We start from the raw sequence: 21,968 nt of genomic DNA, 5'->3' as shown, positions 1-21,968 counted from the left end.
ACACTGAGTATAGAGCTTACTTAAATAAAGTTTAAAAAAAAAAAAAAAAAAGAAGATCAGGTCATGATCTCATGGTTCATGCATTTGAGCCCCGCATCAGGCTCTGTGCTGGCAGCTCAGAGCCTGGAGCCTGCTTCGGATTCTGTGTCTCCCTCTCTCTCTGTCCCTCCCCTGCTCGCACTCTCTCTCTCTCTCTCTCTCTCTCTCTCTCTCTCTCTCAGGAAATGAATAAACATTAAAAAAATAAAAAAAATAAAAAAAATGAACTAGTGCTATAAACCAGGCACCCATTGTAACATGTCCCTGAAGGGCACCCTGTGTGAATGGGGTCTGGGGTGGGAAAGAAAAGCCACTAGAAATCACACACACACACACACACACACACACACACACAAGAAATGAAGGAAGAACTTCTCAGCAGAGCTCACAAGGCCTTGCCTACAATCTCCACATAACCTCCCCTCTCTCTCTCCACAACACACCCTGCGCTTTTGCTCCCCAGGTTCCTTGTGGTTTCTTACTGCACCACATGACACGACACCTACTGCCCTCACCACTCCTGGAAAACCACTCATTCAAAACCCAAGCTTCCCGTGCCCTGTGAGGTCTTCCCACTCAAGCCTCAGGAGAGGACACCCCCAGGACCCTGTGCAGGCCCCACAAAGTGAGCTGTGCCTCTCTGAGCACCTTCAGAGCAGCGATTTGATTTCATCACATCCACCCCTTTTTCCCCAGTGCTCTGCCATGCGATCCCACCAAATAAAGGCTTGGGGAAGAGAAAGAAAAGACAACAGACAGAAGGAGCCCCAGGATCACATGAAGGAAGGCCCCAGGACATGGAGATAATGCTGACTTCGTCTCCTTCCTGTGCACACCCACCCCTAGTCACTCATCGGGACTGCAGTGTACTAGATGGCCACAGAAGGATCCAAGCATTCGGCAAGTAGGAAAGGCAGTGGTGAGGCAGAGCAGACAGGCATCTGATCACCATATTTATGTTTGCATGAACATAGGTTATACATAAACTGCATATTTACAGGTGAGAGATGGTACAGAAGGACTCCTGGCATCAGGGCCTTGCTGAATGCTGAAGCAGCAGACATTCAGTGGAGGCCTACAAGGGGGAATGGCAGTGGGGAGGAGGTGAGAGGCAGTCTTCTGGGCAGAGAGGTGGGCAGTCGTGGGTGCAGCTCTCTGGGAAGGGGCGGGCCTCCTGAGGACGGGCCAGGGCAGCCAGGCGCTGCTGTACACACTCAGCTGTCAGCCGTGCTTCTGGGTCTGCGTCCCAACAGTCCTCTAGCAGCTCTCTCAGGCCACCAGGGTCCTGGCAAGAAGGACCGGGAGGCAAGTTTAATCCCGGGATCCTGAGTGGCCCCCTGACCAGCCCCAGAGTTGAAAGGTGCCCACCGCTACCCTGTTCTCAACACTCCTCTTCTGACCCTCCCTGGAGCCTCCCTCCCCCGGCCCCAAATGAGACCCAGCCCTCAGCATCTTGCTTCCTATGAGACAGGTTCTTTGGGTGCCTTCCAGAGGGACCACCTTTTCCTCTGAGAAGCTAATTCAGGTTAATGACTTAACACACTGATGGGAAATTACTCTTCTTCCTTTCAGGCAACCAGGGTCTTAGGCAAACACTGCTTAACCCAACAGATACTTGTGCAGTGGAAATTTCAGACCAGGTAGCAGGGAAAGGGGCTTCCTGTTAGGAAACTATTTATACAGACCCTGCAATTTCACCATTTGGCCACTATTTTAACCCTTTATACCCAGGGCTGGCTTTTATTGGGTCATGGTAGAAACCCAGATGTGTAGGACAGGGCGAGGAATTTTTGGATGGAGTGTTGGGCTCCTGGGTACCAGGAGTGGAGCCATTTTGGGAGCAGAGCTCAGGGCAGAAGCAAGGCCAAGGTAGGCTTCCTGGAGGAGGGGACTGGGACACAGGGCTTACGGATGGTGGAGACAAGAGAGACAGACCAAGCAAGTCTGAGCAAGAGGAAGATGCCTGTCTCAGGAATGGCTGTGTGAGACTTATGGTAGAAGAGGATGAGCTGAGGTACAGGGCAAGTTTGCTCAGCTCCAGCTGAACATGAGCCAGGAGTGGTGGCAGTTGAGAGGAGACAGGAGCAGATGGGCTGGTCCTGGTAGTCAAGTCCTTGAAGCCCAGACCCACACCCTCCAGGTCCCCAGCCCACCAGCAGGTGGCCTCTTACTGTGGTGAAGCAGTGCCAGGTGGATGGGATGTAGGGGCGCCTTCTCTCCTCCACCGCCAAGGTCCACAGCTCACAGGTGGTAGGGGTGCTGCCCAGTTCTGCCTCATAGGCCAGTTGGAAGGGTGGTGGTCTGCTGTCTGGGGAAAGGCACAGGGGGCTAGGTGTCAGCTAGCCCTAGGGTGTCTCCTTGTGGAAAGGCCGAGAGGGAGAAGGGCAGAGCTTCCTGTGTCAGGAGGCAAGTGGATCTAGAATGGGCAAGTGAGACATGGAGAGGAGGGGAGAGGGGGCACTGTCACACTCATCCTTACCAGGCCACAAATCTGGGCAGCGGCTCAAGATCTCCCATAGGAGCAGAGCCAGAGAGTAAACATCGGCTTGCCGGAGGGCCGTGCCCCAGTCTTGTAGGTCCAGAGTCTTGTCCAAGAGCTCTGGTGCCATGTACCTCTGGGTGCCAGCCTAGAGGGAAAGGCATGGAGGGCCAAGAATCATCTCACTGGCAAGCCTCGCTGCAACACTGGTACACGCGACATCCCCCCAACTAGACTCAGCAATGTCCCAAATTCTACAGGTACTGCCGCATTGCTGCCACAGCAAAGGCCACATCTTCATCAGGAACACTGCCATCATCTCTGGGCCTCACCCTTATCCAGAGTACTCACCTCCATGATGGCAGCTGGGCCTCGGGGTTGAGTTGGGGCCCAGGTGGGAGGCTGGGTGAGGCCAGGGAGCACCAAGGCAAGGCCCAGGTCTCCAATGGCACACGACCCATCCTCCCGAATGAGCACATTCTGGCTGCTCAGATCTCGGTGGGCGATACCTGGTTTGTATTGGCCTGTGGTAGAAGCCAAGGTTGAAGGGGTATGGATCTTCTTCCTTTCTCTTGACCCTAGTTCTTCCCATCTCTAGCTAAAGGAGAATCAGAAACATAGCAGTGTGGCTCCTGATTCCCATGGCTTCCTACTCCCAGCTCACCCACCATCCTGCCAGCGCTCCTCATGGAGAAATGCCAGGCCCCGTGCCAGGGACAGCGCCATCCGCATGGAACTTCCCCAGTCACTGGTGTGCTGGGTCAAGTAGTGGCACAGGGAGCCCTAGGGAGAAGCAGAGAGAAGAGGAAGACACATGATAAGCTGGAGGTGGCTGATCTACCCCAGGGAGCAGAGATCAATTGACAGACATCCCCCTGCCTCCCCCAGCAGACTGACACACTGATCCATCCAGGCTGAGACAAGAGGCGGTGGAGGAGTGAGAATGTGCATCAGTCAGATTGACTGGAAAAACAGTAACCCTACTTCAAATGTCTGAGCTCTTACGATGTGTCAGCCCTCCCGTAATCCTCACAACAACCCTAGGAGGTGTGTGCTCCTGTGATTCACGTTTCACCAATGAGGAGCTTGAAAGAGAGCTAGGTAAACTTGCTGGAAGTCACCTGGTGAGAGACAACCAGAGCTTGAACCCAAGCGGTCTCACTCTAGGGTCGCTCACTAGTAACCACCTTCTACTGCCTGGGGACTTGAGACAAAAACAGAAACAGAAGAGGCAAGGCAAACTAGGTACTGGTACCTTTTGTGAACCTCCTGGCCTGAAGTGTCAGGCCTGTATAGGATAGCCAGCCGATGGGGACAGCTGTTGGGCAGAAGAGCAGCAGGTGGGGGGCAGGTGGAAATTGGGAGGCAAAGGAGTCACAGCATCCCTCATTCAACAAACATTACCAAGTGCCATCAGTGTGCCAGGGAAGTCAAACAAACAAACAATACCAAGAAAGCAGAGATTTTTGAGCTGGGCATTAAGGCACAAAGAGGGGACTTCCCAGAATTCAAGATGTCAGAGATCGAGGACTGCAGGTGCTAATAAAGTCCCAAGTCCTTAGCAGGCCCACAGGGCCAGGCCGGGTCTGATCCTTGCCTGCCTCTTCCTCTTCCTCTTTCCCGTCCGTGACCCTCCCCTCGAGTCACATCTCTTATTCTTCTCTCACAGTACCCCCTCTCTCAGCACGTAACGCGCTTGACAAAACTCAGTTTTGTGTTTACCTGACCCACTCTGTCTCCCCCACTACTCTCTAAAATCTGCAAAGGCAGGGGCACCTGGGTGGCTCAGTCAGTTAAGCCCCTGACTCTTGATTTCCGCTCAGGCCATGGTCTCATGGTTCATGAGTTCAAGCCCCACATTGGTTCCGGGCTGATGGTACCAGAGGCTGCTTGGGATTCTCACTCTCTCCCTCTCTCTCTGTTCCTCCCCTGCTCATGCTCTCTCTTTCTCTCAATATAAATAAATACACATTTAAACAGCTTAAAACATAATAAAATAAAATAAAGTCTACAAAGGCAGGGACTAAGATGTCTTTCTTAGCACAGGAGGTGTGACATATAGTTCATACATATTTGTTGAATGAATATATAAAGGAGTTTGGAGGGCCGTGCCTTGAGATATTTCTTTAACAATGGTTTTCTTTAAGGATGGGAATATGATCGTTTTGAAATCTCCTCTTCTTTGTATCTTATGAGTTAAAAACATTAGCAAGTATTGCTTGTGTAATAAAAAAACCAAGAAAAAAAACAAAAAACCATTTTTAATGTGGAGAAGAAGAAGTCTGAAGAAGAATAAGCACGAGCAGGGCCCCGCTGCCATCCAGCCATGCACCCACATACACACACATGCAAACACATAGAGATGTCCCTCGGTCCTCACCTTTGGGTGCAGCTCCAATACCAGCAGGGGCCCACAGGGCAAGGGCCCAGGGCCCCCTCTGCTGGCGGTGATAAAGCGGACAATGTGGTCGTGCTGTAGGCTTGGCAGTTCGTATAGTGCTCTCTCAGCTTGGAACTGGGCCACGGCCCTCAGGGAGAAGGCCTTGATGGCTACCAGCTTGCCTTGCAGCTGCCCAGCCCACACCACTGTGTGACCTCCTTCCCAGATTACCTGGTGGGGACACGGTGCCGGGGGTGGGTCTCAGCCAGCGGCAGGGCCGGGCTTCCTCCCCAGACCACCTTCTGGGGGTGACTGGAGGACCCTCCCCCACCCCTCCCCGGGCACCTGGGAGAAACACAGCTCGGGCAGCTCAGGCAGCTCGGGCAGCTCAGCACTCCAGTCCCTGCCTGAGCCTGGCTCTGGCTCTGGCTCCGGCTCTGGGCCACCTTGGACTCTGCAGGCCTTTCGCCGTAGCAGGGCTGGGGCAGAAAAAAGCCCTTGTGTCAGGGTGCACAGTCATGGAGACTGGGAAGGGGGTTTTGTGGGAGGTAATGGGCTCAGGGTGTAGAGATCTCAGAACCATGGGGTCAGGGGAACGTGGAGAGGGGTCAGAGCTTTGGGGCAGTGACTTGGGGTCACAAGGGAGGAATGGGGTAGATTAGTACCCAAGATGATGCTGCCCAGCAGCAGCAGGAGGAGGAGGAATAGCCCCAGCAGCACCAGCACCATCCAGATGGACTCGCCTGGACATTAAGGCAAGAATGCAGCCTAGATGAGCCCTGTCCCAAATCTGCTCTGTTCCTCTCACCCTCCTCAGAGAACTTGCTTCTGGATCCACCCCCACCTTGGTCACAAGCCCCTTATCTCCCAGTCACCAGGGCAACCAACTTCTCAAGGCCAGGAGGAGGAAAACTTAGGATGGGGGTAGGGTGAGAACTGGCCCTGGTTCTACCTCTCATCCTAACCTGGGCCCCAGCCCCCACCAGGCCGCAGCACCCTGAGGGGCTACCTGGGACAGCTTGGGGACCCTGGGAGCCAGGAGTCCCAGGGCTCCCTGGAGGAGGCAGATGGCTATAATTGGCATTGCAGAAGTCAGTGCCACAGGAGCAGGTGAAGAGAGTGGACCTGGGGCCAGGGTGGGCTCGGGGGCTCAGCTCACAGTGGGAGGCCTCACAGTCTGGCTCATCACTGTCTCGGCATCCTGATGGGGTGGAATTACAAGAGGGGAGAAAGGGAGAAAGAGAGAGAGAGAGAGAGAGAGAGAGAGAGAGGGCGAGCGAGCATAATGGAGTCTAGGAACAGAGAGGGTAACCCCGTCCTCTATCAAAGACATCCCCTCCATCTCATATGGGCTTTTCTTTCCCTCCACACATTCCATTTCTCCTTCTCTCCCACTGCTATAACCCCCCACCCCAGGATGTACCTGTCTCCCACCATAGCTATCACCTGCTATATACTTTGCCATTCACCTTGCATCTCCACCTGTGCCTGGTGTTGGGTCAGGTTCCAGATCCCAAAACAGCAGCGGCTGTAGAGGCAGCGGATAACCCTGGGGGGCCCTGGTCCTGCATCTAGCAGCTTCCCCAGTGTCTTTGTGCTTCCCCGCACTCCAGGGGCCTCAAAGAACACACAGGTCCGCCTGCTTGGGGGTGCTGTGGCCCAGGGTGGGGAGAGGGGAGGGTTCAAGATGGGAGTGAACGCAGGGGCAAAAGCAGCAGCCAAAAGGAGGGACAGAACATGTTTCATATCCCAGGGCCAGCATGGTAAAGCCACAGGAGGAAACAGGGTCAGCAGAGGCCTGGAACCTGACCCCACCATGGGGACACATGGCTGTACCTTTTGCCCTCACTCACCCACCCCACTGATTCTTCCAAAGGGATGGCTGCTGCTTCAAGTCCCACTTTCCCTCAATGGGCGAGTGGAAAGGCCCTGCCCCACCCTGTAGACACTTACCTTGCACAGCTATGGGGAGGAGTACCCAAAGGCCCAGAGTCCCCAGCATCATGCTGGAGGAGGCAAGCAGCATGGAGAGGGGAGCATGAACCAGCACAGCTGCCCCCGGCAAGAGCTTCGTTCAGATACAGGACGCTGTGGGTCTTCTGATCCCTCAGTCCCCAACTCCGCCCCCCTCCCTCTTTCCAGTTGCTGCGGGGGAGATGGCTGCTGTGGGGGAGAGGATGGGTGTAGGGAAAAGCAGGGAGAGGGAGGAGCAGAGAAGCAATCACATATCCTCTTCTCTGCAGCCGCCTCCTCTTTTCTCTGCAAAGTGGGAGGAGGGGGTCTTGGAGGCCCAGCTGAGAACCCTGTGATGCCTGACTTCAGACCTCTGCCCTTTGCTGACCCTGGAAGAAAGTGCTGGATCCTGTCAGTCCTTCTTAGGCTGGAAACCAGAGTGAGGTCAACTGAGCCATTTGGCTGTGCCCAAGATCTCTCTAACCCTTATTTTCAGGGCTCGGATTTGTAGCTCTCTGGGCAGAGGCAGGCTTCACAGACCATACTAAAGTTGACCTCAGTTTCCAAACTCAAGAATCAGAAAGCAGTTATATAAAACTTCTCAGAGTTTAAAAAAGTCACATTGAAAAATGGGAATAATGGTAAATTTTATGTTACCAAAAATTTTAAAATCATATGGAATCATACACTGAACAAAATCACTATTATTGAGAAGGTAACAAACTTTTATTGAGCACCTATGTGCTATGGCACAGCTAGGGCTATGCATTTTACAATCATCTCATTTTCCCATTGAGCTATTTATTATTATTTTCACTTTACAGGTAAGAAAGCTAAGCTTAGGTAACTTGCCCAAGGTCACTCTGCTAGGAAATAGAGCTAGGACCTGAACCTAGGTAAGTCTGATTCCAAAGCCCAGGCTCTGTTCTTTACATTATGTCATGAGGCCTGAAAACAAAAAATTCAGCAGTAAAAAATATTTCCATTTGATACAGTGTTTGAATATTTGAATTTGGATGGCTGAGAGAATGTACACCATTCATTACCTGCCAGCAGGCACTAACTAGACAAGGAGGGTCCAGTTCAAACTATCGCCACCAGAGGTCAGCAGACATAGGAGAAACTCAGGATGCTTCCTGGGGGCAAAAAGGGCCAGCCTCCTCTGAGGACTAGTATCACATCTCCTGTATCTACTAAACTGCAGAGACTGTAAAACGTGAAGGGAGAGCACAGGGTATACAGTGGGAACGTCAGCATGGAGATGGAAGAAGTCTATGGTTTGTGGTGCAATAGGAGACAGGAGTCCAGCTCCACCAGACTCTTCCCCAGAGTAAGACATTACAGTAATAGGTAATCATTTCCACATCTGTGAGCAGTTGGCTCCCATGAGAATTAGAGTCAGAGGGGACCGGTTCCCTGTTTTCCTAGCCTCTGTCCCCCTGGTGGCTGCCTAGAAACCCTTTCTGGCAATGGTCTGGCTTAGACCAGGAATGAGGCTGTAACTCTTTTTTTTTTTTTTTTAATATATTTATTAATGTTTTATTTATTTTTGAGAGAGAGAGAGAGAGAAAGAAAGAATGAGAACAAGCAGGGGAGTAGCAGAGAGAGAGGCAGAGGATCCAAAGCGGGCCCTGCACTGACAGCAGACAGCCCAATGTGGGGCTCAAACTCACGAACCGAGAGATCATGACCTGAGCTGAAGTCGGACGCCTTACCCGACTGAGCCACCCAGGTGCCCCAACTCTTTGATTCTGGAGCCTTTCTCCTGAGGACCCTGCATGAAGAAGGAAGGAAAGAGTAAAAGCTCCAGTAGTTGTGAAAGAGCAACTGGAGGAATGACGAGGGTCAGAGGCAGATAGACAGCTGCCCATCCCTCCCTCCGACCTTCTGGGAGTCTGCAGGGCCCTGCCAGTGAGATGGAATGTTGTACTTAGTTACAGCGATCTTCCTTCACCAGCTCCCAGATCAGATAAGTCTCGGGGTGGGAGTGGGGAGGTGGGCAGGCAGGAGTTGAAGATCAAATAACTTCTTGTGTCTGGAGTGTCTCAAGAGACTACCTCCTCCAGAGGGGAACAAGGCAAGGATCAGGCAGGAAGGCAGTCTCCTCACCCAAAGCCTTGGATAACCACTCCTTTTCAAAGACAGAAACATTCCAGCCAGGTTTATGAGGTGAGGTGGTGATAGAAGGGGTAAGAATCTGAGAGCTGAGGGATTAGGAAGGTCCTGAGAAAGAACCTCAGTATAGAAATAAAGTCTTCCTGGATTCCACATACACAAAGATCTTCATCAGGATCCCGATTCAAGTCTGCAGTGGCCCAGTAAGTTACCTGTGACCCCCATGTCTACAGGGCTAAAGTGAGTTGTTTATTCACTTAACTCAGAAATATCTATTCTGTTGTTTTGTTTTTTTAATTGAAGTAATCCCTACATCCAAGGTGGGGCTCAAACTCACGACCCTGACATCAAGAGTCTCGTGCTCTTCCAACTGAACCAGCCAGGCGCCCTTAGGTCTCAGTCTTACAAAGGAATTTCACTAGGTGCTGGGTCTACAAAGAGATGTGTGATTCCTGCCCTCCAGGATCTCAGAGTCTAGAAAGGCAAGAAGATACATCAACAAGCAACCAGAAAATTACGTGTCAGACTAGGGGTATGGGCAAGGAGCTATATAAGGAGAAAGATCAAATAAGTTAATTCTGTCCAGGGCAGACAAGGGAAGAAAAGTACCTAGAGGGTGTGTGTTGGGGGCAGGGAGAGTAAGCAGGAGAAAGGGGTATGAGATATGAAGAAGAAAAGCACCCTAGATTGGAAAGGTTTTCAAGTTTCTATCAAGGAGACTAGACTTCTCCTAAAAGCAAAAAATTTTTAGGGAGGGATTTGGTGGCAGTGCGGAAGATGGATGATTGGCTCGGGGAGACTAGAAGCAGGGAGATCAGTTATGAGACCTGAGCACTAGCCAAGGTGAGTACTAGAACAGTGGAAATAAAAAGAGATAAAGTTGAGATACACTGTATTGGTAATATTGACAGGATTGGTAATCAAATGAATGTTGGTATTTGAAAGAGAATTGAAAGATGATTCTGAGGTTTCAAGTATAAATGATCAAGGGGTAGTAACACTGTTAAGTGGGATGGGGAATATAAAGGATTATTTCCCCGTCTTACATGTTCATTTTGAGTTATCTGTGGGACATCCAGATGAAAATGTCCTGTAAGCAGTCTGCCAGGTTGAGAGAAAAGGTTGGGCTTAAAATTTGGGATAGCTGAAGAGTGGATACAACTTGTTTAAGGGGGTGAAAGGCAGAGTAAGGGAAAGGACACACGACAGGGACACCAGCATTTAAGGGACAGAAGTAGCTATGAAGGAGACAAAGAGTCAGAAAGGCTGAAGGAGAACGAGGAGTTATTAGCCCCACACTCCAAGGGACCAGAGCTCTGAGATGCACATGGTTGCTTCTTAGTAAGGTCTAAGAGGCAAAGGACTGAAAGACCACTGGAGCTGGCAACCAGATCGTTGACGTTTCTAAGAAACAATTTCGTAAATGATAGGTGCTGAACAAAGTGGCCTGAGGGGTGAATAAAAGAGAAGAACTAAGTGTAAACTACTTGCACTAACTGTGGCAATCAAAAGAGACTAGATCTGAAGTTCACAAGTGGAAGCAGAAGGACAGAGGGACAGATAACATGCTTACAGGGTGACAAAAGGGAACCCAGGAGAGACTGAAGATGAAAGGGGAAAATATCATCAAAACAAGTGAGGTTGAGTGCACAAATGGCAGTGCTGGCCTTGCAAAGGCAAACTGTTTCACTCCCAAGAAAAGATAAGGAGGTAAACTAGTATCAGTGACTATATAAATGTAGGGAAAGGGAAGTAAAGAAATTCATCATCTCCGTGTAATAGGAAGTAAATCATCTGCTAAAAAAATGGGGTCAGGATTGGGAAACCTGCAATTAATGGTGTCTCTCTTTCACCCGACTATGAAGTACTTGATGGCAGGACCTGTCATTTTTTATCCTCAAACTAGGTTAGTACCCAGGACACAGTAAGGGCCCAATACATGTTTACTGAATGCATAGATGACACAAATATTAAAGGCCTATTTAGAGCTACAAAACCAAAACAAGAGCCCAAAACCAAAAAATCCTCCCCCGCACCATTAAAGTCAAATGTTAAAATGTTGTATCGCTAGTGGCTACATAAGGAAATCCAATGGCTGAGTTTAGCCATGGCTGAGTGACTGACAAAGCAAAGATAGTCAAATGAACACAATTGACTGAGAATGCTGGTAGCCACAGTATAAACAAGTGACCAAGGATTCTTGGATAGGTAGGAAGTGAAGTGAAGCCATAGGCTGTTGGGAAGTGGAAAGACTGTCAGAATAACTTCAATTTCAGTTTCAGATGGGGCCATAATCTAGATTCGATCATGTTAGACACAGACTGGTATTAATTGATGTAAAATACGTTGGGGCTACATCTTAGTTTCTAAATACCATTCTCCAATAAAGAACTAAGGGTCTTGGAGAAATGGCTGATCCTAAGGCTAGGACAGGGAAAATACAAGATGAACATGAAGCATCTTGTACTTCAGAAAGTTCTTTAAAAAGTGCTCAAAAAAGTAAAAGGATGTAGATGTATCAAAGAGACACAGGAGCCAACCTGAAAGAGCTCCCAATGGTCAAAGCTGGGACAGTTTGAGCAATGAAAATAATATAGTACCGAATTACAGACCAGGTCTAAAATAAATATACATTGAGTACATACCAATATAAATTAATAGTGAGGGGAGAAAAGACCGTTTTCTCAGAGAATCCCAAATACTCTACATAGATACTATTTCCACTAGGAAGGGAAACTTAATTCCTACCAACTCCATTAAGAGTGGGCTAGATTTACTGACTTGCTTCCAAAGAACAGGGAAAGAAAAACAGTGGAGAAATCTGACAAACATTATCTTAACCAAGTGATGAAGACTATCATCAGTAGGGTCATGTGGCTATGACCCTTGATAGGATGTGATGAGGACATTTCACATCATTTCACCTGTGTGGTGTTTCTTCCAAAAACCTATAAGCTCAATCTAATAATGACAAAACATCAGAAAAATTCAGATTGGGGGATATTCTACAAGACACTTGGCCAATACTCCCAGACTGTCAAGATCATGAAAAATAAGAAAAGACTAAGAAATTGTCACAGACCAGAGGAGACCTGGGAAGAGTATCAGCTAAAGGCAATGTAGCATCCCAGAATGGATTCTGGAACAGGAGGACATCAATGAGAAAATGTGAAACCCATAGAGCCTAGGGGTTAGCTAATAGAATGTACCAGTGTCAGTTTCTGAGATTTGACAACACAGAATATTTACAATAGAAAAAAACTGGGTAAGGAGTACATGGAATCTCTCTGCACTATCTTTGCAACTCTCCTTTAAATTTAAACGTATTCCAAAATAAAATGCTTATACACACCAAAAAAAAAGAAGTTGGGCCTGCCCCGTTTCTCTTGGTCCTCCACATTTCTATGTACTCATGGTACATTGATATGGTCATGAAATTGTTTGCCTGGGAGTTAAGTGTAGGGCAATTGTATTAACATGTATGACGACAGCACAATGGTGTACCTGGAAACCTTTGTTGGGTTCAGTATATGAAATCACAACCATATTTCTCCCCATTCCCACCCTGTCAACACACCAGAGACGTGGCTTTTTATTAAAAAAACTTTTTTTTAATTGGTTTACAAAGGAGCTACAGACTACATTGAAACTAATCTTTGTACAAAAAAGGCAAAAAAAAAAAAAAAAAAAAAAAAAAGCCCCAAAACACCCAGAGACAAAAGGTAGGGGGAGAGACAAGAAAGGAAGATACAAAAGAGCAGGAAGAAACTGAAAGACAAGAGATTAGCATCATACATACATAAGATCAGGGGGGAAAAAAAGAGCAAGAAAGATGAGAGCGCATTTAGAAGTATTTCCCCACACAGCCCTGGTGATAATCAGATTGGAATCAACAACAAACACAGCATGAGAATATTAAGAGATTTAAAAAGGCAACAGTGGTATGGAGACTGGTTATCGCCAGTGTTGAGAAAGAGAAACCTGTTGTAGGCACCGGAGACTGGAGCACTGCCCCTCCCTCCCAGAGGATGACAGACCCGGGAAGAGGAAGCAGGCCCTGGGGCAGCTGCCATTGGTGTGTGTAGAGATGGTCTCCTCAGGTCAATCTCAGCATATTATCCCCATCTTCCCCCCAGAGTCTTTGTACCCTAGACTCCAGGTGAGGGTACAGGACGTCATTGGGAGGAAAAGGTGAAGGCCTGCCCTAGTCCACACCGTTCAAGAGCAGTTGCTGGGAGAGTGGAGGGCAGCGTAGATAAAGCCCATTCCCCTGTGGAGAAGGCACAGTGTAATTCCTGAAGGTGAGACAGAGGAAAACACACACCCCAGGAGAGGTATCAACAGAGTCCTCACCACCTGCAGCCCCAGCTTAACCCCATTTGTTATGTTTTTTGATACTGAAGGGAGTTGAGGGACAGATCACCACACCTCTTCTCACTTAGCAGGGACAAAGAAGACTGGGGATGTCTGACAATAAGGAAAGAGGAAAATAGGACAATGTACTCATTTCTCTCAAATGAACATGGTAGAGGAAATCTTTCTGGGTTTGGGGACGTCAAACTGGAGAAGACATAAGGGAGGAATGAAGCCAGGGACCCCCTTTTTTTCCCCTTGCCTAGCCTTCAATCTAAGGCAAGTGAGCCAAACTGGAAAGAGGGAGTAGGAATTTAAGCTTAAGGCTGTTCAATGTCCTCCCGGGGGCTGGTGTTTAGGGAAGGCAGACAAAGAAAAGAAACAGGTCAACCTCAAAGCTGGTCTGCTCATCCTCCTAGAAAAGGTCTGTACCCCAGGAGGAGAGCCAAGAGAGGCACCAGAGAGAACACATGCTCCCAAACAAAAGTAATAACCTGCCCACATTTTATCAGCAGTTTTCAAAAGCAATGTTTTCCGGGGTTGGAGAAATGCCATATCCTCCTCCCTTTCCCCAAAACTACTGCTGCCACCTTTCATCCTTGCATATTAAGTTACTGGCTCTCTTCTAAGGGAGATGAAACTCTGAGATTTCACATTTCTCTTCCCAACCCTAAGAGGCTACCCAGCTTTGAATAGGGGGAAGGAGAGCTATGCTAAGGGCCCCTCACTTGAGGCAGCTAGACCATCCTCATTTCCTTGGTACTGGGATCTCCAAAACGTGTTTGGTCTGATCCCAAGGTCCAAAAGGCATCAGGGTACTTACAATTGAATGAAACTCTAAGCGAGTAGCACCAGGGCTCCCCCGAAGTGTAACAGGGGCCTGATTAATACCCCCAGAAGAACCCCTCAAAAAGTATATAAATTTATTGCGTCCTAGCAAAGATCTGCAGCTTCCAGTATTCACACAGTGTGAAGATATTAACAATACAAAATATATTCTGAAAGTCAAACATCTGCAGTTCATAGTGCTTTCTCAGATTTGTTAAAAAAATACAATGCTTAGTTTCCTATATAGGATATACAAAAGCAAAAAAAATATATATATATATATATGTATATAGTAGAAATAAATCAATCAGCCATAGTAATTTACAGCTTTTGTCTCTAACCCTCCCCCAATCATAATCTTTACCCCACACTTCAGTCTATATTTTCTGGGATCAAGGGTTCTGTGTTCTATTTATTCTGAATCAGGCTGAGAAATATCCATTAAATTGCATTCTGCATAGCACCCACAAACAGGGTGCTAGCTGGGAGGTCCCTGAAGGAAGATGGTGTGGGTTGTTACTGCTATGGGTTAAAAGTGAGACAATCAAATGACACACAGATAAATGTGTATGGGCAACCTGAAAGGACAAGGGAATGAGTGCTTTAATATTACCAGTCCTCTGGGCATCTCCTGCCTCACAGGCTTGGTCATTTAACATTTTTAAATAAAAAAGCAACTCATGAAAGGTATTTGAGAATATACCTGTCAGTTACATTGATTTCTGCTGGCCAAAAAGTTCAGGGAAAGGATTTTCAGCAGTAAGCTCCCGTCTTAAGGAATGTAGGCTCCTCACTCCCTGTGGAAAAGACTGAGCAGCTCCCTGCTACTGGGAGACAAGAGCAGAAGCTGCTTCAGTTTGGGGGCCAAACAAGATACTGGATCTGGAGCCTCCAAAAGGGTATGTGGAAAGAACTATGAATTCACTTACAACAAGGTTAATGAAGGGGACTGAAGGTAAACCAGCATTCCATCCCAGAGAAAATCATCACCAAATAACCTTCTAAACGCTTATAAGTCCTCAGCATCATTAAGCTAGTTTATAGCAAATAATTTCATACTGGGGAAGATTCCATTCTTTGAAATGCTCTAGCAAAATACTGCACGCTCCAGTGAGTTATACTGCCCTTTTCCTCCAAAAGATGCCTATATACATGATTACAGATATAAAATAATAGGTTGAGTTCTGCCTTTCAGTGGGAATAAAGGGTGTGTGATAAGTGGCGGGGCATGGATGACTTTTACTTCAGTATTAACAGAATTTGATCTGGGGAAAGTTTCTCGCAATAGTTCCTGAGTGTTTAAGTCTGGAGAGGAAGGACCAAATGGAGTGAACTACTGTTCAGGATATTAACAGTTATTGTATTTCAGGTTAAACAACAACACAAACTTACCCAGACACTAATTTGGATAGATTTTATATAAAATATATAGAATCATAGCATCATCTATTTGTAGTCAAGGTAAAAAGATTTATGAAAGAAACTAGGACTCTGCTATAGATCTGGATGTTGGTTTCCTTTCAAACACAAAAATAGTTTCTTTTTAAAAAGTGCAGTAGAATATCCCCCATTCATAATTGTAGCTAATTTAGCATAAGCAAAGAAATGACCTCAGGAACATACCCAGGTTTTAAGACAGATTTCTAGGTAATGGGCCTGAAAGGCATTTTGAGCTGAATTTGATTTATTTTCCAACAATTTCAAATATAATTTCTCATCTGTGTGTAGATATATACAGGCACAAAACACACTCACACACAGTCATACACAAACACTTCATTTTCTATCAGATCAGGGCAATTTTTTATTGCAGGTCTCTTTTAGTATAGGCTAACAGAAAACCTATCCCCAATCTAACAGATTACACACATACACACAGCCATTTCCACACTTCCTCACAGTGAAAAGCTCTCTGACAGATACCAGAAGGTCAAGAGAGACAATGTTTTAATGGCTGGGCCTTGAGGACAACTCTGGTTGCATTTAAGTCTCAGTGCCAAATGCACTAAGAGTTCCCTGCCGCTATAATTTTTGGATCAGTCTCTTCAAGAATCAGGCCATGGAGAAAGCAGGATGGTGTCTCCCAATCTCTCCTATAAACCACAGTGGTAAGACAAGATTTCTTTTTGTTCTGGGCTGTTGTTCCCATGATCGTGTGCTTCCTTTTCCCTTAGGAACCACCCAAGGAAGAATTAAGAGAAAAGATCAAAGAACCACTGCCTTGCCACGGGTACAGACTCTGGAGCTCTGCAGAATGGAAACCTGGAACAGATTTATTGGCTGATGCTCCTTAATAACATGAGAAAGAAACTACCAGGGATGTTCAAAAGAGGAAGTGCATTTCCTTTCAGAATGTGACCTCAGAAACCCATACCAAAGCTTAGACCTACTTTGGAAGACAGCTGTACAAAAGTCCAAATACTCCACTAATTCCTGAACTGGACTACTCTGAGTCACTTCCACTTTTGAGCGCATCATTTTCCTATTGAAAGCCCCTACATATTATTTGACCACTTTTGACAGTTTATACAAATTGATCCCAGATTATAACCTTTAAAGGGTCTCTTGTACAATTCCACAGAAAGACTTCTGACTCTTGATGCATACAGCAGCTGATGAGAAGAGGTGCCTTTGACTCTCCAGCGCCAAGAGGGTGCCTGCGTCAGTAGTAGTTTTGAACACTCTCTCCACAGCTACCTCAAGCATCAGCCTGGGCTTCCAGGCTCTCCATTCTGCTGCTGGGACCAAGAACCTTAAAAGGTTGACAGAAGTGCCTCATCCAGGGATCATTACCAAAATATGAAGCAATCAGGTGAGAGAAAGGGAGACAGAAAGGTTGAGTCAAGAAAGGAGTGCAAGAAGCTGATCCCAAATAAAAAGACAAAATTAAGAAAGGAAAAACATTATGTATGTGTATATAAACTAAAAGCAGAGCATATGAATGCTTAATCTGGTGGGAAGCCAAGACAACATCTCTAGAAAAGCTTGATGTGTCACAACAAGGCTCAGCCATAGGGAAATAAGGCAATATAAAAAATGACCAAGGTATTTTGGTCACAGAATGGTCTCCTTCCTCCTCCCAGCCAACCCCTGCAAATGCATCTCTATATATCTTTTATATATATATATATATGTATATATATATAATATAGAATCTGGTTTTTTTTTTTTTGTTAAAAAGTATTTCAATGATCATATATATTTATCAAGGCATGATGGCTTTAGGAAAGGGGGGGGATCCATCATGGGGGAGCTGAGAAGGGAAAGGCAGGAAGGGGAGGCTGGGGTAAGAAGTATAAGAAACTGTTTGGGGTCAAACAAATGCCCATCAAAGGGTGGCACCAACAGAATTTTCACTAATGTTTCCCACTTCAAGGAGGTACTGATGATATAGGTGGGTGCCAGGACCCCATCTCTTCTCTTGTATCCCTCCCCCAAATTCTTCCCACCACCATGCATTTTAATGCCTCATGGCTCTCTCTCCCACATGTCTCTTGGACCCATGCTACCTTGCATCCCAGGGTTGATGGGTATGGCCCATATGTCTCTGGCCCCGGGTGCCTGATCTCAGAAGCCATTGCCACTGATATTAATGGACTGCAGATCCGCCACCTGCATGACGTTGATGCCACTGTTGGCAAGACGGGCAATACCCTCTGGACAGATGGCCTCCATGGCTACCATATTGGTGGTAATAAGGGCTGAAGGGGTGGCAGTGCCACTGCCTTCTGAACCTGCCCCACTGTCCAGGGGCAAAGTGCCCACACTCAGGGATACACCTGGGCCTCCTTTCTTATTCTGGTGGGTCTTGATATGCTTTGACAGGTGGTCACTCCTCATGAAGCGCTTGGGACACTCAGGGCAGGCAAATTTCTTCTCACCTTGGTAAAAGAAAAGAAGATAAGAAACAGACATCTTAGGAAATAGGATTACCTTGTCCAATTCATGGCTTTCAAACTATATTAGAATATTAGGCAATCTTAAGAAGGTGATAAAAACAATAAAAATCTGTTAAGTATCTTTTTGGGGAAGGGGAAGAAAAACAGGTAAAGGTCAAGCAGTACTCAGAAAGGAAGGAACATAGCAAAAAATAAGGCAGAAAATCCCACTGAAAACCTAACTTCTTCCTTCTTAAACGTTTTCCAGATTAACTCTAATTCCATTTATGATCCACACATTCACTTTCAAACTAAGCTGTTCAGAAATTTTAGTTATTTCATAGATATATTTTGTGTCTTTCTATTCTGATCTATTACTATTTCTCTGGGCTCCTACTCACCTGTGTGTGTGCGTTTGTGTCTCTGTAGCTCATCTGAACGTGTAAAGCGCTTCCCACAGTATGACCAAGTACACATGAATGGCCTCTCGCCTGTATGCCAGCGCAAGTGTGCCCGTAGGTGTGAGGTCTTGCCATATACTTTCCCACAGCCTTGGATGTGGCAAATGTGCTGTTTCTTTTTGCCAGGATCCCCAGAGCCCCTGAAAATAAGAACACAACTATTCATCATGCATTCCAGAGAGAAAAATTAAAGACTCCCAGTGTCAACAGGTTATTACCTGACGCCCTCAAAAACTAACCCAAATTTTTATTTTAAAAAAAGGTTTCTTGGGACGCCTGGGTTAAGTACCCAGTCGGTTAAGTGTCTGATTCTTGGTTTCGACTCAGGTCATACTCTCATGGTTTTGTGAGTTTGAGTCCCAAGTCATGATTTCATGGTTTGTGGGATTTAGCCCTGTGCACTGTCAGGACAGAGCCTCCTTGGGATTCTCTCCCTCTCTCTGCCCCTCCCCTACTTATGCACGCTCTCTCAAAATAAAAAACTTAAAAAGAAAAAAGGAAAAAAAAAGGCTTCTCTTTAGTATCAAAGGAAAAACCTTTGGTTGATTCTGAGTCTTAATACTCAAAATTCAAGTTTTAAGTTTCCTTTCTACTGGATATTTACTCTTCCCTGTTTTTTATTCCTTAATCAGTTTTGATGTTTGATGTTTGTGGGTGACTTGGAAAGTCTGTAAGGCATTTTCCTGTATTTTTCAGGAAGTTTAAGTCTCAATACAAGCATTTTCCATGGGAACTACTGTGAACATGGTGATATTTTTGGCTGGGAACTTACTTAAGGAGCAAAGCACCTAGTGGAAAACTTTAAAGAAAATATAATGGTTTACAACTATAAACTTATCTCCTAAAATAAAGCTCAAGAGCCAAATGGTAAATATTAAAAGCTGGAAAGCTAGAGCACTATCAGGGACTTCAGTGGGAGAGAAAGATGGGCTGTATAAAAGTTAAAACAGGGGGAAAAAAATCCTAACTAATTCAAGGTATATTTTAAAAAATGCATAACATATATACATATATATATATACACATACACATATATATACATGTATGCATATATATATGTATATACATACATACATACATATACACACACCCACACACCCAATATGAAGCAGTTCCTAAGCTTCTCTCAGCAATCAGTTCTGAAATGTTTTTGCCAAACCAATTTGTTCCATGTGTGATCCATTAGTGGGCATTGGGGAGATTTCCAGGAGGGACTTTTCTTGGGTTTTAACAGCACATATTAGCAGAGGGGAAAAAACCATAACGGAAATGAAATCACATGTAGGTAGAAATCAGAGAACTTACTTCAAAAATTTAAATCCACTTTAAGCTTTGTTAGAAGGAAACTACTGTACTCAGTGCTTATTTTTTTCTTCTAAAGATTTTATTATTTTTAAGAAATCTCTACACCCAATGTGGGGCTTGAATTTAGAATCCCAAGATCAAGAGTCACACACTGCACTGACTGAGCCATCCAGGCACCCTCAGTGTGCTTTTGATGCAGGTTTTTCCTGTAACATATGGTTAACCTACAAAGAACTCAAATTATTTTTGGTTTTGGTGCTTTTCTCATTTTTGTATTTATTTATTATTTTAAATGTTTGAGAGAGAAAGAGAGAGTGCGCGAGCTTGCACCACACAGGGGAGGAGCAGGGCGGGGGATGGAGGATCTGAAGCAGGCTCCGTGCTGATAGCAGACAGCCCCATGAGGGGCTCGAACCCACAAACCATGAGATCACGAATGAGCCAAAGTTGGACACCTAACCGACTGAGCCACTCAAGGTGCCCATTTTTGTATTTATTTTTGAGACCTAAGCTTAACAGATTTTTAAGGTGTTAAGATTTTTTAAGGCATTAAAAAATCTATATGACTTTATTTTCTTTCAAAAGCAATGAATTGTAGAAAAAGAATAGAACTTGGTACTCTCCAGAAATAATACTGAATAAAATAGAATATTCTACTAATGAGAAAAATTTGTCAGAACTTTGCTCTGCAGGACATATTGGGTTCCATGATGGAAGAATTTTCTTTTCTTTTTAAAAAAAAAATTTTTTTTTGATGTTTTTATTTATTCTTGAGAGAGAGAGACAGAGTGTGAGCGCGGAGGGGCAGAGAGAGGGAGACAGTGAATCTGAAGCAGGCACCAGGCTCTGAGCTGTCAGCACAGAACCCGATGCAGGACTCGAACTCACAACCTGTGAGATCATGACCTGAGCCGAGGTCAGAAGCTTAACCAACTGAACCATCCAGGAGCCCCTGGAAGAATTTTCTAACTGGAGTAGTATTTTTTGTCTGTTTTGAAGGAAAAGAAGACTCAGAAAACCCTTATGACTCTCACATAGCCACTATAAAAAAATCATTACAGTAGGTATGTTTCTTTTTCTTTGCAAGACTATTTTACAAGCAACTTTGTTAAAACCATCTCAAAACAGACATATGGTAACAATCATCAGACCAGTTGGCTGCATCTGATTACCTTATCTCTGGAGAAAGCAGGCACCTATTAAGGCCCCAGGTCTTAGAGTAGATGAAAGGCTCAGAGCTGGAACTAAAATCCTATAATATAACCCAATCAAATGTATTGTACTCTCTATCTCTGGTCCCTCTGCAACACTGCCAAGTCTTAAATGTTAAAAAATTAACCCTCCTCTGCTTACCTCCAAATCCATTCATTTTTCTCCTTTATACCCTTAAGACACTGGCTGGGTCAACTTACCTTCCTTCACTATCTTTACAATAGGGGCAGGTGCATGCTTCACGCCGGGTCCTCCGACCAGCCTGGGGTTGGGGATCTGGGCTGTTTTCTCCTTCTTCTCCACCTGCTGTGTCATCATGTATTCCATCACCACCAGCTCCGTGGAGGCCAAGCTGAGCTCCATGATCACCTGAAATTAAGAGAGCAAAAGGGTTAAGGTGAAGTACGGGAGGTCATCAAGTTGCAGTTATTTCAGTGACACTTTACATTTACAGCACCATTTCTTCAAAGCTTTGAAGCCACATTTACTAATATTGCCATCCATTCTTGAAATCTCAAAAACCATCATTGAAAATACAAAGAGCTAGCAAATATATAAAAACATGATCAACGTCATTTAATTTTTTAAAAATATTTTAAGTAATCTCTATACCCAATGTGGGGCTCGAACTTACAACTCTGAGATAAAGAGCTGCATGCTCTAGGGGTGCCTGGGTGGCTCAGTTGGTTAAATGTCCAACTTTGGCTCAGGTCATGATCTCACAGTTCGCGGGTTCAATCCCCGCATCAGGCTCTGTGCTGAACACTTGCTTAGAGCCTGGAGTCTGCTTCAGATTCTGTGTCTCCTTCTCTCTTTGCCCCTCCTCTGCTCACACTCTGTCTCACTCTGTCTCTCAAAAATAAATAAGTGTAAAGAAAAAAAAAAAAAGAAAAAAGAGTTGCATCCTCCATCAACTGAGCCAGCCAGGTACCCCATTCTCATTTAATTTTTAAAATGCAATTCTA

At 45.8% G+C, this 21,968-nt stretch overlaps 2 protein-coding genes across 4 annotated transcripts in view; both read right to left on the bottom strand.

Annotated features, from left to right (window-relative positions):
* Nucleotides 1-979: 979 nt before the first annotated feature.
* On the bottom strand, nucleotides 980-8,422 carry AMHR2 (anti-Mullerian hormone receptor type 2). 2 transcript variants are annotated; one of them, XM_047065550.1, is made up of 11 exons: nucleotides 6,852-8,422; nucleotides 6,368-6,550; nucleotides 5,908-6,099; nucleotides 5,564-5,641; nucleotides 5,244-5,377; nucleotides 4,899-5,129; nucleotides 3,187-3,301; nucleotides 2,870-3,042; nucleotides 2,519-2,666; nucleotides 2,211-2,347; nucleotides 1,031-1,324 (listed from the first exon to the last, which is right to left on the bottom strand). In XM_047065550.1, exons 1-11 carry the CDS (start codon nucleotides 6,922-6,924, stop codon nucleotides 1,115-1,117), a joined length of 1,674 nt encoding a protein of 557 aa, XP_046921506.1. In that variant the 5' UTR covers nucleotides 6,925-8,422; the 3' UTR covers nucleotides 1,031-1,114. The 2 variants fall into 2 exon arrangements, with proteins under 2 accessions (XP_046921505.1, XP_046921506.1); XM_047065549.1 differs by having other exon boundaries at nucleotides 980-1,324; nucleotides 6,368-8,422.
* Nucleotides 8,423-12,358: 3,936 nt separating this feature from the next.
* The window catches only part of SP1 (Sp1 transcription factor), a 48,479-nt gene continuing 38,869 nt past the window's right edge, over nucleotides 12,359-21,968 (bottom strand). For both annotated transcript variants that reach the window (XM_047067225.1, XM_047067224.1), the window contains exons 4-6: nucleotides 21,204-21,372; nucleotides 18,427-18,626; nucleotides 12,359-18,028 (exon numbers count right to left, since the gene is read on the bottom strand). In XM_047067225.1, coding sequence (XP_046923181.1) covers nucleotides 17,715-18,028; nucleotides 18,427-18,626; nucleotides 21,204-21,372 — 683 coding nt within the window. In that variant the 3' untranslated portion in view covers nucleotides 12,359-17,714. The remainder of the gene's footprint in view (nucleotides 18,029-18,426; nucleotides 18,627-21,203; nucleotides 21,373-21,968) is intronic.

Source organism: Lynx rufus, unplaced genomic scaffold (genome assembly GCF_022079265.1).
Source record: "Lynx rufus isolate CCGP_SWC_20201006 ecotype Redwood Valley unplaced genomic scaffold, mLynRuf1.p SCAF_7, whole genome shotgun sequence".
NCBI lineage: Eukaryota > Metazoa > Chordata > Mammalia > Carnivora > Felidae > Lynx > Lynx rufus.
This window is presented reverse-complemented; position numbering and strand designations above follow the sequence as displayed.

Bases quoted from the DNA above. Each gene is read 5' to 3' on its own strand.
- AMHR2 (XM_047065549.1), bottom strand. From the start codon at position 6,716: ATGGTGGGGTCAGGTTCCAGGCCTCTGCTGACCCTGTTTCCTCCTGTG. The intron at 5,378-5,563 runs GTACTAATCTAC...TTTCTGCCCCAG, and splicing joins GCTGGGCAGCATCATCTTGG to CCCTGCTACGGCGAAAGGCC. The intron at 5,130-5,243 runs GTGCCCGGGGAG...TGTCCCCACCAG, and splicing joins CCGAGCTGTGTTTCTCCCAG to GTAATCTGGGAAGGAGGTCA.